At 34.0% G+C, this 15625-nt stretch overlaps 1 protein-coding gene across 1 annotated transcript; it reads right to left on the bottom strand.

Moving 5' to 3' along the window:
* Positions 1–13485: 13485 nt before the first annotated feature.
* On the bottom strand, positions 13486–14229 carry LOC142340299 (uncharacterized). Its single transcript, XM_075390874.1, has 2 exons — positions 13959–14229; positions 13486–13841 (listed from the first exon to the last, which is right to left on the bottom strand). Exons 1-2 carry the CDS (start codon positions 14227–14229, stop codon positions 13486–13488), a joined length of 627 nt encoding a protein of 208 aa, XP_075246989.1.
* Positions 14230–15625: the final 1396 nt, after the last annotated feature.

Raw genomic sequence — 15625 nt, 5'->3', positions numbered from 1 at the left:
GAGTCGATTGTAATGCGGCAATTACAAAAATCAAGTGGTTTGGCTAAAGAGATACATTGAATTGATGTAACCTTGATATCAAAAATTGGTTATGATTCAGACACATCGCTAAATTATCATCTGTTTTCAAACAAAGTTATTATGACATAGTTCCATTATCATTTTTTTGAATTTCGTGAACGAGAGAACCTTTCACAAAGTGGGATTTTCTCAAAAAAAATGGATACAAAGCACTTGCAACTACTCATCGGCTGATAAAGCAGGAACGGTGTTGTAAAATGTTGACGCCCTAGGAGCTTTCCGGCTTTTGTTTTTCAGAGGAATCTTTTAGCATATCAAATTTCAAGTCAATTTTGCTGTGTGGACTCTACAAAACGAATTTTTTGTCAATGTAGATATTACCAAGATAGACGTGACAAAGCAAATAGAGGATGATATAAAAACAATTAAATTACCTTAAGTTTTTTTTACCTCTCTACAGAAAAACAAATGTGGGCAGTTTTGCAAAAAATGAGTGGATTGTAATGCGGCAATTAAAAAAACGAAGTGGACTGGCTAAAGAAATAAATTGAATTGATGTAACATTGATATCAAAAATTGGTTATGATTCAGACACATCGCTAAATTATCATCTGTTTTTAAACGAAGTTATTTTGACATAGTTCCATTATCATTTTTTTGAATTTCGTGAACGGAAGAACCTTTCACAAAGTGGGATTTTCTCAAAAAAAATGGATACAAAGCACTTGCAACTACTCATCGGCTGATAAAGCAGGAACGGTGTTGTAAAATGTTGACGCCCTAGGAGCTTTCCGGCTTTTGTTTTTCAGAGGAATCTTTTAGCATATCAAATTTCAAGTCAATTTTGCTGTGTGGACTCTACAAAACGAATTTTTTGTCAATGTAGATATTACCAAGATAGACGTGAAAAAGAAAATAGAGGATGATATAAAAACAATTAAATTACCTTAAGTTTTTTTACCTCTCTACAGAAAAACAAATGTGGGCAGTTTTGCAAGAAATGAGTCGATTGTAATGCGGCAATTACAAAAATCAAGTGGTTTGGCTAAAGAGATACATTGAATTGATGTAACCTTGATATCAAAAATTGGTTATGATTCAGACACATCGCTAAATTATCATCTGTTTTCAAACGAAGTTATTATGACATAGTTCCATTATCATTTTTTTGAATTTCGTGAACGGAAGAACCTTTCACAAAGTGGGATTTTCTCAAAAAAAATGGATACAAAGCACTTGCAACTACTCATCGGCTGATAAAGCAGGAACGGTGTTGTAAAATGTTGACGCCCTAGGAGCTTTCCGGCTTTTGTTTTTCAGAGGAATCTTTTAGCATATCAAATTTCAAGTCAATTTTGCTGTGTGGACTCTACAAAACGAATTTTTTGTCAATGTAGATATTACCAAGATAGACGTGAAAAAGAAAATAGAGGATGATATAAAAACAATTAAATTACCTTAAGTATTTTTACCTCTCTACAGAAAAACAAATGTGGGCAGTTTTGCAAGAAATGAGTCGATTGTAATGCGGCAATTACAAAAATCAAGTGGTTTGGCTAAAGAGATACATTGAATTGATGTAACCTTGATATCAAAAATTGGTTATGATTCAGACACATCGCTAAATTATCATCTGTTTTCAAACGAAGTTATTATGACATAGTTCCATTATCATTTTTTTGAATTTCGTGAACGGAAGAACCTTTCACAAAGTGGGATTTTCTCAAAAAAAATGGATACAAAGCACTTGCAACTACTCATCGGCTGATAAAGCAGGAACGGTGTTGTAAAATGTTGACGACCTAGGAGCTTTCCGGCTTTTGTTTTTCAGAGGAATCTTTTAGCATATCAAATTTCAAGTCAATTTTGCTGTGTGGACTCTACAAAACGAATTTTTTGTCAATGTAGATATTACCAAGATAGACGTGAAAAAGAAAATAGAGGATGATATAAAAACAATTAAATTACCTTAAGTTTTTTTACCTCTCTACAGAAAAACAAATGTGGGCAGTTTTGCAAGAAATGAGTCGATTGTAATGCGGCAATTACAAAAATCAAGTGGACTGGCTAAAGAGATACATTGAATTGATGTAACCTTGATATCAAAAATTGGTTATGATTCAGGCACATCGCTAAATTATCATCTCTTTTTAAACGAAGTTATTATAACATAATTCCATTATCAATTTTGTGAATTTCGTGAACGGAAGAACCTTTCACAAAAAAGGATTTTTTCAGAAAAGATGGATACCAAGCACTTGCAACTACTCATTGGCTGATAAAGCAGGAACGGTGTTGTAAAATGTTGACGCCCTAGCAGCTTTCCGGCTTTTGTTTTTCAGAGGAATCTTTTTGCATATCAAATTTCAAGTCAATTTTGCTGTGTAGACTCTACAAAACGAATTTTTCGTCAATGTAGATATTACCAAGATAGACGTGAAAAAGAAAATAGAGGATGATATAAAAACAATTAAATTACCTTAAGTTTTTTTACCTCTCTACAGAAAAACAAATGTGGGCAGTTTTGCAAGAAATGAGTCGATTGTAATGCGGCAATTACAAAAATCAAGTGGACTGGCTAAAGAGATACATTGAATTGATGTAACCTTGATATCAAAAATTGGTTATGATTCAGGCACATCGCTAAATTATCATCTCTTTTTAAACGAAGTTATTATAACATAATTCCATTATCAATTTTGTGAATTTCGTGAACGGAAGAACCTTTCACAAAAAAGGATTTTTTCAGAAAAGATGGATACCAAGCACTTGCAACTACTCATTGGCTGATAAAGCAGGAACGGTGTTGTAAAATGTTGACGCCCTAGCAGCTTTCCGGCTTTTGTTTTTCAGAGGAATCTTTTTGCATATCAAATTTCAAGTCAATTTTGCTGTGTAGACTCTACAAAACGAATTTTTTGTCAATGTAGATATTACCATGATAGACGTGACAAAGAAAATAGAGGATGATATAAAAACAATTAAATTACCTTAAGTTTTTTTTACCTCTCTACAGAAAAACAAATTTGGGCAGTTTTGCAAAAAATGAGTGGATTGTAATGCGGCAATTACAAAAACGAAGTGGACTGGCTAAAGAAATACATTGAATTGATGTAACATTGATATCAAAAATTGGTTATGATTCAGACACATCGCTAAATTATCATCTGTTTTCAAACGAAGTTATTATGACATAGTTCCATTATCATTTTTTTGAATTTCGTGAACGGTAGAACCTTTCACAAAGTGAGATTTCCTCAGAAAAAATGGATACAAAGCAATTGCAACTACTCATCGGCTGATAAAGCAGGAACGGTGTTGTAAAATGTTGACGCCCTAGGAGCTTTCCGGCTTTTGTTTTTCAGAGTAATCTTTTTGCATATCAAATTTCAAGTCAATTTTGCTGTGTGGACTCTACAAAACGAATTTTTTGTCAATGTAGATATTACCAAGATAGACGTGACAAAAAAATTGAGGATGATATAAAAACAATTAAATTACCTTAAGTTTTTTTTTTACCTCTCTACAGAAAAACAAATAAATGTGGGCAGTTTTGCAAAAAAATGAGTGGATTGTAATGCGGCAATTACAAAAACGAAGTGGACTGGCTAAAGAAATACAATGAATTGATGTAACATTGATATCAAAAATTGGTTATGATTCAGACACATCGCTAAATTATCATCTGTTTTCAAACGAAGTTATTATGACATAGTTCCATTATCATTTTTGTGAATTTCGTGAACGGAAGAACCTTTCACAAAGTGGGATTTTCTCAGAAAAGATGGATACAAAGCACTTGCAACTTCTCATTGGCTGATAAAGCAGGAACGGTGTTGTAAAATGTTGACGCCCTAGGAGCTTTCCGGCTTTTGTTTTTCAGAGGAATCTTTTTGCATATCAAATTTCAAGTCAATTTTGCTGTGTGGACTCTACAAAACGAATTTTTCGTCAATGTAGATATTACCAAGATAGACGTGACAAAGAAAATAGAGGATGATAAAAAAAAATTAAATTACCTTAAGTTTTTTTACCTCTCTACAGAAAAACAAAAGTGGGCAGTTTTGCAAAAAATGAGTGGATTGTAATGCGGCAATTACAAAAACGATGTGGACTGGCTAAGGAAATACATTGAATTGATGTAACATTGATATCAAAAATTGGTTATGATTCAGACACATCGCTAAATTATCATCTGTTTTCAAACGAAGTTATTATGACATAATTCCATTATCATTTTTGTGAATTTCGTGAACGGAAGAACCTTTCACAAGGTGGGATTTTCTCAGAAAAGATGGATACAAAGCACTTGCAACTACTCATTGGCTGATAAAGCAGGAACGGTGTTGTAAAATGTTGACGCACTAGGAGCTTTCCGGCTTTTGTTTTTCAGAGGAATATTTTTGCATATCAAATTTCAAGTCAATTTTGCTGTGTGGACTCTACAAAACGAATTTTTTGTCAATGTAGATATTACCAAGATAGACGTGACAAAGAAAATAGAGGATGATATTAAAACAATTAATTTACCTTAAGTTTTTTTAAATTAAGGCACAAAATAGACCCAGACATCTGCTGGGTCTATTTTGTGCCATTTTTCACCTCAATTTTTGTTCTGATCCTCTGACATTCCGTATTCAAAAATGGGATTAGCAAGCAAAATCCACAGGACATTAAGCCACTGATATGCTTTCCTAGAGCTTCACTAGTCTCTAAGTGTAAAGCTCCCTAATCTGTTGAAAATACATACATTACTGGTTTGCAGGGAAGTGTTTTGGCAGTTTAGACTCCCTCGCTAAATCCCCCCAAAGCCCCCAGTCCCAATTCCCCTGCCTCAAGCCAAACCCGCAACAATCCACCCCCCCCCCCCCAGGAACCAAAAGCAAGCACCTCTTTCATAAGGCCACTCTTGCCTTCTCGCAGTTAGGCTAGCCTATCTAAAGCATGAGATAGCTACTACCAAAACCAACTGCCCGCTAGTTGTTTGAGAGCAATTCCTCAGTTGGCTGTTTTTGAAGGCTTTATGTGCTAATTTCTTCAGAGCAAAATTTTAGAGCCAAGAATGCTCACATCTGCTGGCGCCATATTTTGGTTGGCTCCTTAAATGGAGAAAAGAGAGGTAGTTGAAAATATCGAAAAAAACCGTAAAAGTTGAATTATAACCCAATTTCTCTATTTTAATTAGCACTAGAGGCTCAGTCACTTCAAAAATAACTGCTTGTATTTGAACATGTTTGTTTTCGAAAACCAGTTATATTACTATTGAGAAATGGCATTTGAAAACCAATATATCATAAAGAAACGCATATTTTCAATAGGAAATGGTAAATAAATCTGCTGCACAGTACTATCAACAGGAGAGAAATTAGGTCACCATTTGATTTTTACCATTGTTATGTTGCAGCAAGTCTCCTTCTTTAGTTACTCATCAACGGCATGAAAATCAAATTTGCGCAGCTATATAGAATTAAAACATTAGAAAAGATTAGAACAAAACATTAGAAACATTGGAAAAAAAATTAAAATTAAGAAAGAAAAAATTCTCAATCGAGCTATCAACTTTAAAAACTAGAACAAAAATTAAAATTTTCAAAAATTCTCAGCCTATCTAAAAAGCCTGTCCTAAAAAGCATCAATAATGTCAAATTTTGTTTTATAAAAAGTTTAACTTAAGCAAACAAAATTACTTTGAATTTGCGGGACAGAAAATGTGAATTAAATAACTTTGAATAATTTAAATAGCTTTTAAATAAAATTTATATCTGTTTTCGAAAAATTTTTCGCTGAGATATTATCAACAAAGTCCCTGTTATATCTTTAATTACAGAACATAGTTTAAATTAGTCAATAAAAGTTTCTACCCAGAGAAATGTTCTGTTCATTAAAAAAGTGGTTATTGTTGATTGAATTGAATTGAATTTAATTAAACGACTTTCATGATTGACATCAATTTGTGATCATCTTATCTCTTGAGGAAGCAGTTAAATACCGTTGAAGAATTTGCGCAATTTTACGTCCAGGAATTTGAGACATAGTTAACCTTGAGGAACAACCACAGGAACAACCCAATACCAGTGTCGGTTCAAAGTTTTCATCTTGGGTAGGCACGTCGGTGAAACCGCGGCATAAAACGATCAAAAAAATTGAAATATGAAATTTCTGACGCTACTGCTGATAGAATACCATTAAAACCAGGGTTAATGTTTCCCATACTGCAGAACATTTTGCAGCTCACATTGGCATAGCTCACATCATCGAAAAACAAATGAATCATGTAAGTAAACTGTAGTTTCTTTGAATTTGAATCGAAAACCAAAAAAGATAATAAAACAAACTCCAGTTTCTTTGCAAAATTTTGAAGCTATAAAACACAAGATATAAATAGATTCTACTAACTAAAGCCACTGAGCACACAGACATAAATTTGAATATCCAGCCGATAGGACATCTTGTTAAAAACATTGTTTTATGAATTGATAATAAAATTTTGAGGGGTATAATTTTACCAGATTCTGCAGCTCATTTTGCAGCTCAATTTGACACAGCTGTCTGGCACCTTAACATTAACTGTTGGATACTGTTGGCAGAAAAGCAAAGCGATGGATCTGGTTCAGACACTAGGTTGCATGTGTAAGATGTCTGTGTAGGATATAGATGATAAATTATTTTAATGATGCAATTTTTTAAATAATTTCTTCAAGAAAAAACGAGAAGAAATAGAAACAAAAAGTTTGAGATATTTATTTTAGTTTTTGAGAAAACAAGTGCACATGAAAAAAAATGCGAAAGTTGATTACTGTTTAATTTGCCGGGTGCTTAACACGTCCAGCACTTAAGTAGATGCAGCCACTAACAATTTGTCAAGCTTGAATGCTGTTTTAAAGCTTTATGAGCAGCAGTTAAACTTTTCAAAATTCTCAAACTCAGAGATGGAGAGCCTAGATTTTGACAAATTCTATGGGAATTTTAAACGGCATGATTGCAGTAATCAGTTGAAAAAAGGTTTCCCTATCTTAAGTGATAATCATTATTAGTTATTGTATATTACCTTCCAACGGAAATCTTGTCAAAAAATGTTGCCAATAGCTAGTTATCTCCGAACCCCGTTTGAATCATAAACACCATTTTAAGTTAAACATGGGAGGGGAGGGTTACGTCATCATAGGTTGAGTAAAATTAACAACTTGTCCTATTATGAAATCTTTGCTGAATTTTGACGCCGTACATGAAAGTTTTACACAAATAAATTTATCTTTAAAAGAAGCCTACATAGGTGGAAATCCGCATGAATTTATTTCAATTTTCACAATTTAGTCAATAATTGCTGAGCAACAGAAGTCAATCAACAAAACAAATCATTGTAGAGAGGTTTTGAAATGTTACTGAGAAAGTATTGCATAGAAAAATCAAATGAGTAACCTTCTTGATATGGTGTCCTTCTTGATTGTTTGGACGAGAAAGAAAAAATGCTTGCCAAACAAGTTTAAAAATATAAAAATTAAAGGCCTGGCAAAGCAGGTGAGTCAATCGAACACAGGCAAGAAATAGAATGGAGGTTACAAATTGGGTTTCGTTTTCAAATATCCGAAAATAACAGTAAAAGGCCACAATACTCTGTAATAATTTCTGAAAGTAAGTTGCCTATAATTTTGTTGATAGGAGCGAAAAATTTTTTAGACGAGTTTAAAGGAAACAGAAACTTAAACATATATCGATTGATGTTATTTGCTAAAATGCCTGACACTTTTGATGAGAGGATTCATACAGCTATTACAGGAATTTTTGTCTTCATAAGCCGAACACGCCCGGCTGCCTCCCGACAATAGTTGAGAAAGAGATTTTAGAGACCATCAGATAGAAAATGAAAGACAACCAAAAAATTGGCGTTGATAAAAACAAGGAAGCTCATCCACAATATCTCGGCTGTTTAACAATTGACACAGAGATTGACCGTCTCCAAGGAGGCAATTCATTTTTTATATAAACTTAGATCGAATCTTAAAACAACAATGAAAATAAAAACGGTCAGAGCTCAACATTTCCCTTATAAATTTTGACATAAAATATCTGGTCACAAAAATTGATGTTAATTCCACTCAAGTACCAGCTTTGTGCCACTACTGAAATAATTGATATCATTCTTTACTTTGACTGTAACAAACATAGAAAAAAAAACTCAAACGTCAAATTGAACAATTTACCAAATTTTAATTAAAGTGAATATTTTTCTGAAAAAATCTATCCGCAAACACCAAACGAGAAACATTCATTTAGTCACATCAGAAAAATTTGGAACATCAACAAGACCTCTCAGTATTAGGAATTAGTAAAAAACAAAATCAGATTTCAAAAAATGGACCAGATTGACAAAACTTTAACAAAAACACGTATTGTCAAGGCCAACAAAGAAATCAGTTGCCTAGAAACAGTTTTTTGAAAAAAAACTCCAATTGAGACTACACGATTAGCCATTAAGACACAAACATTGCATCTGCCAGGCTAAGTGATTCATATTTTGAAATATAACCCAATATGTTAAAAGGCAGCCATGTATACAAAACTATAAACATAAGTGAGATGTTTTTTCTTTACTTCACTAAATAAACACAAGAAATGCATCCAGCGATATTAGGTCAACTTCATTGTAAAGTCCCATTACAAAAATAGATATAAAAATAGATATATCTCTCGATTAAACCGTTAATTTCAAAAAATGAGATCTAGAAATCAACATTTATTCTGTTTTCAAAATGAAGTTCGAACCGTCAACTTTTGCAAGTAAACACTGAATTATTATTCCGCTTGCTTCGCCTCTAAATGTTGTCCATTTGATTTTCGGAGCTCAGTTTAGATATAAAAAGTGTGCAGAAGTAATAAAAATTGACCTCTGAATAAAATTATTAATCTAATTTGAGAATGCGAATTCTAATTTGAGGATGAAATGCTTCGTAGAGCAATCCAAACACTCGTTCTACACAAAAGCGAAAAAAAATTGCAGAGCTTAAAACTATTTGGAACAAGCACACGGTTCAGTACGAAGCAGTCATTACTTCTTTTTAATGAGATTTACATAGAGATTGACATCACAAATTTCAGGGCCAAGTTTTTTTTCAAAATTTTGTTAAATTTTTGAAACAAATAATAAAAACATTTGGTTTCGAATGCACACGTTCTGAATTTTGGAGGATAATCCATTTGTAAGCAAGATTGCGAAACCAAAAAGTCCAACTGTAGACAAAACAACGTAACCAAAAACAGAAAGACTGAAAAACCAAACAGACAAAGCTCTTCAGTTTTTCGAGAAAAAATGGCGTCGGTTTTTTAACCATGATGAATTATCAGTTTAAAGACACGATTGGGTTCAAATGGATTGGGTTTTCATTATTGGTTTATGTCAACGTCAGACATAGGGATAGAAGGGCAACGCAACAAAAGAACAAAAATTGATAGAACTCAAAAAAAAAATTTCTCTGAAAAAATATAGCGGCCACTCACATAAATCATGGGCTAGAACCTTGAACAAAAACATAAAATTTAAATAATTTCATTCATCCAATTACCCATATCTTCAACTGTTAAAATGCTAACAAAACAAGAGAAGATTAAAACAAAAAAATACAAAACTCAAAAATTTGCAAATGGTTTAACCAAAAAATAGGTTCAAAGTAATCAATATCATAAACTAATTAAAAATTTAGCTCTTATTGATCCTGGTTAGCAAAACCAAGAGATCTCTCATTATAAGAAATTAGTAGACATAATTTAAAAGAACAGAAAACAGACCGAATTAACAAATAACAGGAAATTTATACTAAAAGAATTAAATTCAAAGCACTCAATGCCTTAAAACAATGCGGAGCATTCAATTTTATCATTTGAAGAAAGTCATAATTTCAATAAGAACGACTTGTCAGTATTGCGACTCAGTAGGAGTATAATACAGAAGAAAAAGTTGAGGACATTTACAAAAACTTACTGAAAACACTAAATTTTTACCATGCGCTATAAACTCTTCACATTACTTATATTCATTTACTAGATATAATGAGAATTGTAATAAGATATGTCAGTATTGGGACTCAGTAACAGTATATCTTAAGGATTCAAAAAAATTAATGATATGATTTATTTTGAATGAAAACCTTTAGAGTCAAAGTCAACAAAATCTTTTGTTGCCCTTGTACTACTGCAGAATACAACTTAGAATTACCGCTCAATCGAATGCAGTGCCTTTGGTATACGTCTTCAGAACATCACGACAAAAAATATAAAACAAAAAATGAAAAAAAAATATTTTTCATTGAAAAAATATAGCGACCAATCATAAAAATCATTTGCTATTACCTTGTACAAAAACATAAATAATCCAGTCTCTTCTCTTTATTTCCCCAAAAATATTATCCGGTTTATGTGACACATTATTAATGGACGTAAAAAAAGAATCGAAATCCGACATTGTATTAATCTGAAAAACCATGGCGGGAAAAAAGTTCTCCCTCATGTCGCTTCAGTGTTACTAAAGACCACAAATAATAATTTCGAAACATAATGGTGCAAAATTTTATATATATATATATATATATATATATATATATATATATGTGTATATATATATATATATATATATATATATATATATATATATATATATATATGAAAAAAAGACGAAAAATGTGAACAAAATCAGTGTGAAAAGTGAAATGTTCAAAAAAAGTTAAATCCCGATAACTCCTGGAAAATACAAAACTTTGAAAACCTTTTTATTATCACACTCGACGCTGGATAGGCTTTCTAGTGGTAGCCCTCACAACTCTCCACGATAAATATATCGGTTGGCCAAAATTTACTGAACAAAAAACCCAGTTGATTATATAGTTCCTCTATCCACAAGTGCGGTCGGAACAAATAGCAATTAATTTGATTCTAATTTTTTTTGTTGATTTGAAATCAAATTTACTAACACAAAATTGCTCAAGAATTATAACATAAAAGCCAACTAATTTTGGTGACTTCTATTTCGTTTCAATGAGAAGTTACTTGATCAATTTGAGTTGAAACGAGTGCAAACGAGGTAAAAACGCCTTGTTATTGCACGATTGAACTGAGAACATATGCAGAAGCAGTGAACAACTACAATGCCAATTTATCTTTAAATTGTTGGAGCTGGATTAAAAAGTTCTGGCAAACATCCGGTCGCTTCTGTTTGACACCCAAAAAAAATTATCCTGTTTATTTTGGCACTTTATTATGTAGAAAAACATCTGTGTGACATAAACGTGAAAATATTAAGACCACTCAGCTTGAAAACGGAACAGATCTCAAAAAAGGAAGACTGCCGCGAAATGAGAGACATAGCAGCACGAGTCCTGACAAAAGAACACAGGACCAATACATGACAAAATTTGACACGAAGAAAATGATTTTTACTAAAATGATGAAAACAAGTACCAAAACTTTTCAAGACAGATATCAAATGGCGGATGTCAGAAATATTTTGCTCTGAAAACACTAATTTGTTCAATTTTTTTCTCTCATCGTCCTCTAAACAACTGTGAAAAAGTTTCACTCACACATTGAAACCGCTCGGATTTTTGCTCGTTACTTCGGCGTGAATATTAATGTTGCTCCAATTGGACTCCTCATATACATCAAAACGTGAAAAACGATGGTAGCGAACATATAAAACGTTACCTGTAAGCGACTTTAATCAAGCTACGCTTTTGATAATGCAAATATTTTACGATAAAAGCTTCAAATCGAAAAGATTGGTCAAATGTCAGCAAAAACAGAAAGTTTCAATTACACTCTAAAAATTTCTCGTGTGAAATCACATGATTTTTTCTCGTGTGATCAGACTTTATAAGATCTTTTGGGTGAAAAATGCGCCTAGTGTGATTTCACACGAGAAAATTTTCCTCGTTTGATCAAAAATCACACGATTTCTCGTTTGAATGAGCGCATAAAAAAGTTAGGAAATTTTAACGGAAAATTTTTCGCCAGCTGATTTTCTAGTTGTTGTTGTGGTAATGAAGAAGTCATAAAATGAACACCAAAGTATCGTTTTTTATGAACGCTTATTCGGGTTTAATTGTTGAATCCCAGATAATATTATCCTAGATTAGACCTTACCGGTTTTCTGACATTTGTCTTTTGTTAATTAGCCATTGCAGATAGACAATTTTTTCCTTCGGAAGTTTATGCCATGGCCGACTTTCACTCAAAATAAGAATCAATTGAAAGAGGAATCAAAAATTGAATCAATTATACACGACAGACCGGTTTTTTTCACCCGATTTTACGTGTGAATCATGCGGTAAACCAAAAGATTAAAGCGGAGAGAACCGTGTGAAAATACACGGTTTATCATGTAACTGGACAATTTCTCATGTGATAAAACGCGATTTTTTGATTATTTCACACCAAAAAAATTCACTGCGAATATACATATATTCGTGAGACACAAAGAACAGCATTTCAACATTCCAATCAAGATATTATACTATATGAAGCCGAGCTGAAAATTACAATTATAATATTACTTCTTACTTTTTAGGTGCCTGAGAAGCATGATTTGCTCTAAAACCCTTTAAAATTTGAATCTGCAAAATTTTCATTTTGTTATACTATTCAGTTACATTTCATCTCATTAAAATGTTTCAATCTGCTTCATTTTTTCATAATCACTGAAAACTGCACAACACCGCTGACTGGATGAATGCTCTGTAAAGCTTTTACTTCAATGTTGTCGCTAATTGCTTGTTTTTCCAGATGTTCGAAAAATCACTGAAGCGTTGTCTACCTTCAGCCAATTTACAGATAATTTCTTTTGCATCACCGTCCTGTAAACTGACGTAGGATCCTAGATACTTGAAAGCCTGAACGCTCACAAATTCGGTACCCGAAGCCTTCTTTACACTGCTTGAAAAACTTCTAGTAATTGTGGCTTTCAGTTTACCGCAATATCTCGCTTCATGTAATTTTCGACCGCTGACATACATGAATTTTTTGTTGGCATCTAGTGCATCTTAGGCTCTTTTGAAGGTTTTAGAACTTTACACCAATGGGCTTCACTTTCTCGGGCTTTGTGTTTTCTTCAGTTTTCTTGCAATATCTTGACTCGAGTACTTTTCGTCCAACCACAGTATCAAAACAACGCTTACACTTCGAGCATATTTTTGATTTGTTGGTAGGTTACGGTGGTCCATTGAGACTAGTTTCGCATGTCAATAGTTTCAAACAGATCTTGTCTCTTTTCAGGGTTTCAAACCAGCCTGCTTATTTCTTCGTTCCTTCGAGCACCTCCGTGCCAATGGATAAGCTCCAGACTTTTTTAAATCTCCCTGAGGAATCCAGTTTGTCCTTTGTAATATCCTGTTATAATCTCGACTTGATATTGCTGTAGTGATGTTGAAGACATTGGGTGTTGAAACGATACTCCCATGTTTTTGGTCCTGCTAACGTTAATCAGGAGACCAACCTTCTGAGCAGTTTCTTTAAACAAATGTAGGATCTCCTCAACATCCAGATCACTATTTCCCAAAAGGGAACATCATCAGCAAAGTCAAGGTCTGCAACATTTTGGCCAATGTCTTTTCCATCACGCACCGAGTTTGCCAATACGTAATTGTTGACAAGTCGGAGCAGGAATGGAGCCCATACGTCACCTTGACGAACTCCAGCTCTGACGTCAAAGGTATCCCCTATCACTCCTTCAGATTTGACTCGACATCTGAAGCCGTCATATATATTCCTGATAACTTTCACAACTTTTACGAGTAGTCCATAACGCCTCAGTATTTCGTACATGCGGTCTCTTTCAGCTGAATCAAAAGCCTCTCTAAAATCAATAAAGCAAAAAAAGCAGAGGCTAAGATCAATTTGTTACAACAACGCTTTTTCAATAATCTGTCTCAGTGCAAAAAGCTGGTCGGTACAACCTCTGCTCTTCCTGAATCCACACTGCTTATCCCTCAATACCTTATCAACAGCTTCCTTGCATCTGTTTAAAGTTGTTCCAGCAAACAGTTTCCGCGGCACTGACAGTAGGGAGATGCCACAATATTTGCTACATTCTGTTCGTTTTGCTTTATATTTGTACAGCGGTACAATCTGCGCAACTTTCAAGTCCTCTGGTAGATGTTCTGTTTTCCAAGACTTGGCTATTATTTTCCAGAGCACCTGCGCAATGCCGGCATGAGCTTTTAACATTTCAGTTGATATTTCATCTGGTCCACTAGCGTTAGCATTTTTCAGGTTTCTTACAACATCAATAACTTCATTCAAGCGAATGGGTCTACTACTACTACTACTACTACTACTACTACTACTACTACTACTACTACTACTACTACTACTACTACTACTACTACTACTACTACTACTACTACTACTACTACTACTACTACTACTACTACTACTACTACTACTACTACTACTACTACTACTACTTCTACTACTACTACTACTACTAATACTACTACTACTACTACTACTACTAATACTACTACTAATACTACTACTACTACTACTACTACTACTACTACTACTACTACTACTACTACTACTACTACTACTACTACTACTACTACTACTACTACTACTGTTTGAACACTTAAATTCCATAAAGAAATAAAGGAACAATGACAATAAGTACAAACAAGTTAATAGAATGCATATGTTTGATCTTATCTGGGTTTATTTAATCCAGGAAATGCTGTTCGACAAAACTGTTGAAGCGGGATTTAGACTCTCTTTTCGCTTTCTGTTGTAAGGTGATGTAGCTCATGTTGTTCCTTGAGCAATCTTCTTCAAGTTGATCCATCCACGTCTTGCGTTGACCCCCTGGAGCTCGTTTAGCATATCGATATTTTTCTGTCGGCTCCCAGGTGAAGGCTCGGAGCGCTAGACGATCGTCATTTATCCTCAGGATATGGCCAAACCATTTCAACCGTTTAATCATGATCATTGCAGAAAGTGTCGACATACGTGATCTAGCCAGTACTTCTTCATTTGTCACCCTCTCCAGATATGAAAAACATAGTATCCTTCGCAGACAACTGGTGTGAAAACTCTCAAGTTTCCTTTGCGTTGATTTATTCATGGTCCACGTTTCAGAGCTATATAAGACCACTGATAACACGAGAGCTCTGTATAACTTGCATTTGAGTGGAATTCACAGATGCGAATTTCCTAGTGCACTTCTGACAAGTGAGGCTTTTCTCTAGCCCAACAAACTTTGACGCGCTGTCTTCGACCCTCTTCGAATTCGGCAATGACCATTTCGTGATCGGTGAGAGTGATCTTTCCCCTCCTTGTGCTAACGTTTTGCAAACAACTCCTGTGCCTCGAACCGAATAAGATATGATCTAACATCTTCTTTTGCATCTGTTAGTCAGGTGGGTTAAATGTATACCGGTGCACTAACCGGTGTCAAAACCAGGTTCCTCCAATCAACAGGTCATGAGAGACACAAAAGGACAACAATTTTTCTGAGTCACAACAAGGTTAGCTCGTCTCTGAGCTGCAAACTTCACATAAGCCATTCGCTCACTAACAGCAACTTGCTCAATTAAGCTACCGACAAGTCTTTTCGTCACTGCAATAC

The sequence above is a fragment of the Convolutriloba macropyga genome, chromosome 5 (genome assembly GCF_964194025.1).
Source record: "Convolutriloba macropyga chromosome 5, txConMacr16.3, whole genome shotgun sequence".
Taxonomy (NCBI): domain Eukaryota; kingdom Metazoa; phylum Xenacoelomorpha; order Acoela; family Convolutidae; genus Convolutriloba; species Convolutriloba macropyga.
This window is presented reverse-complemented; position numbering and strand designations above follow the sequence as displayed.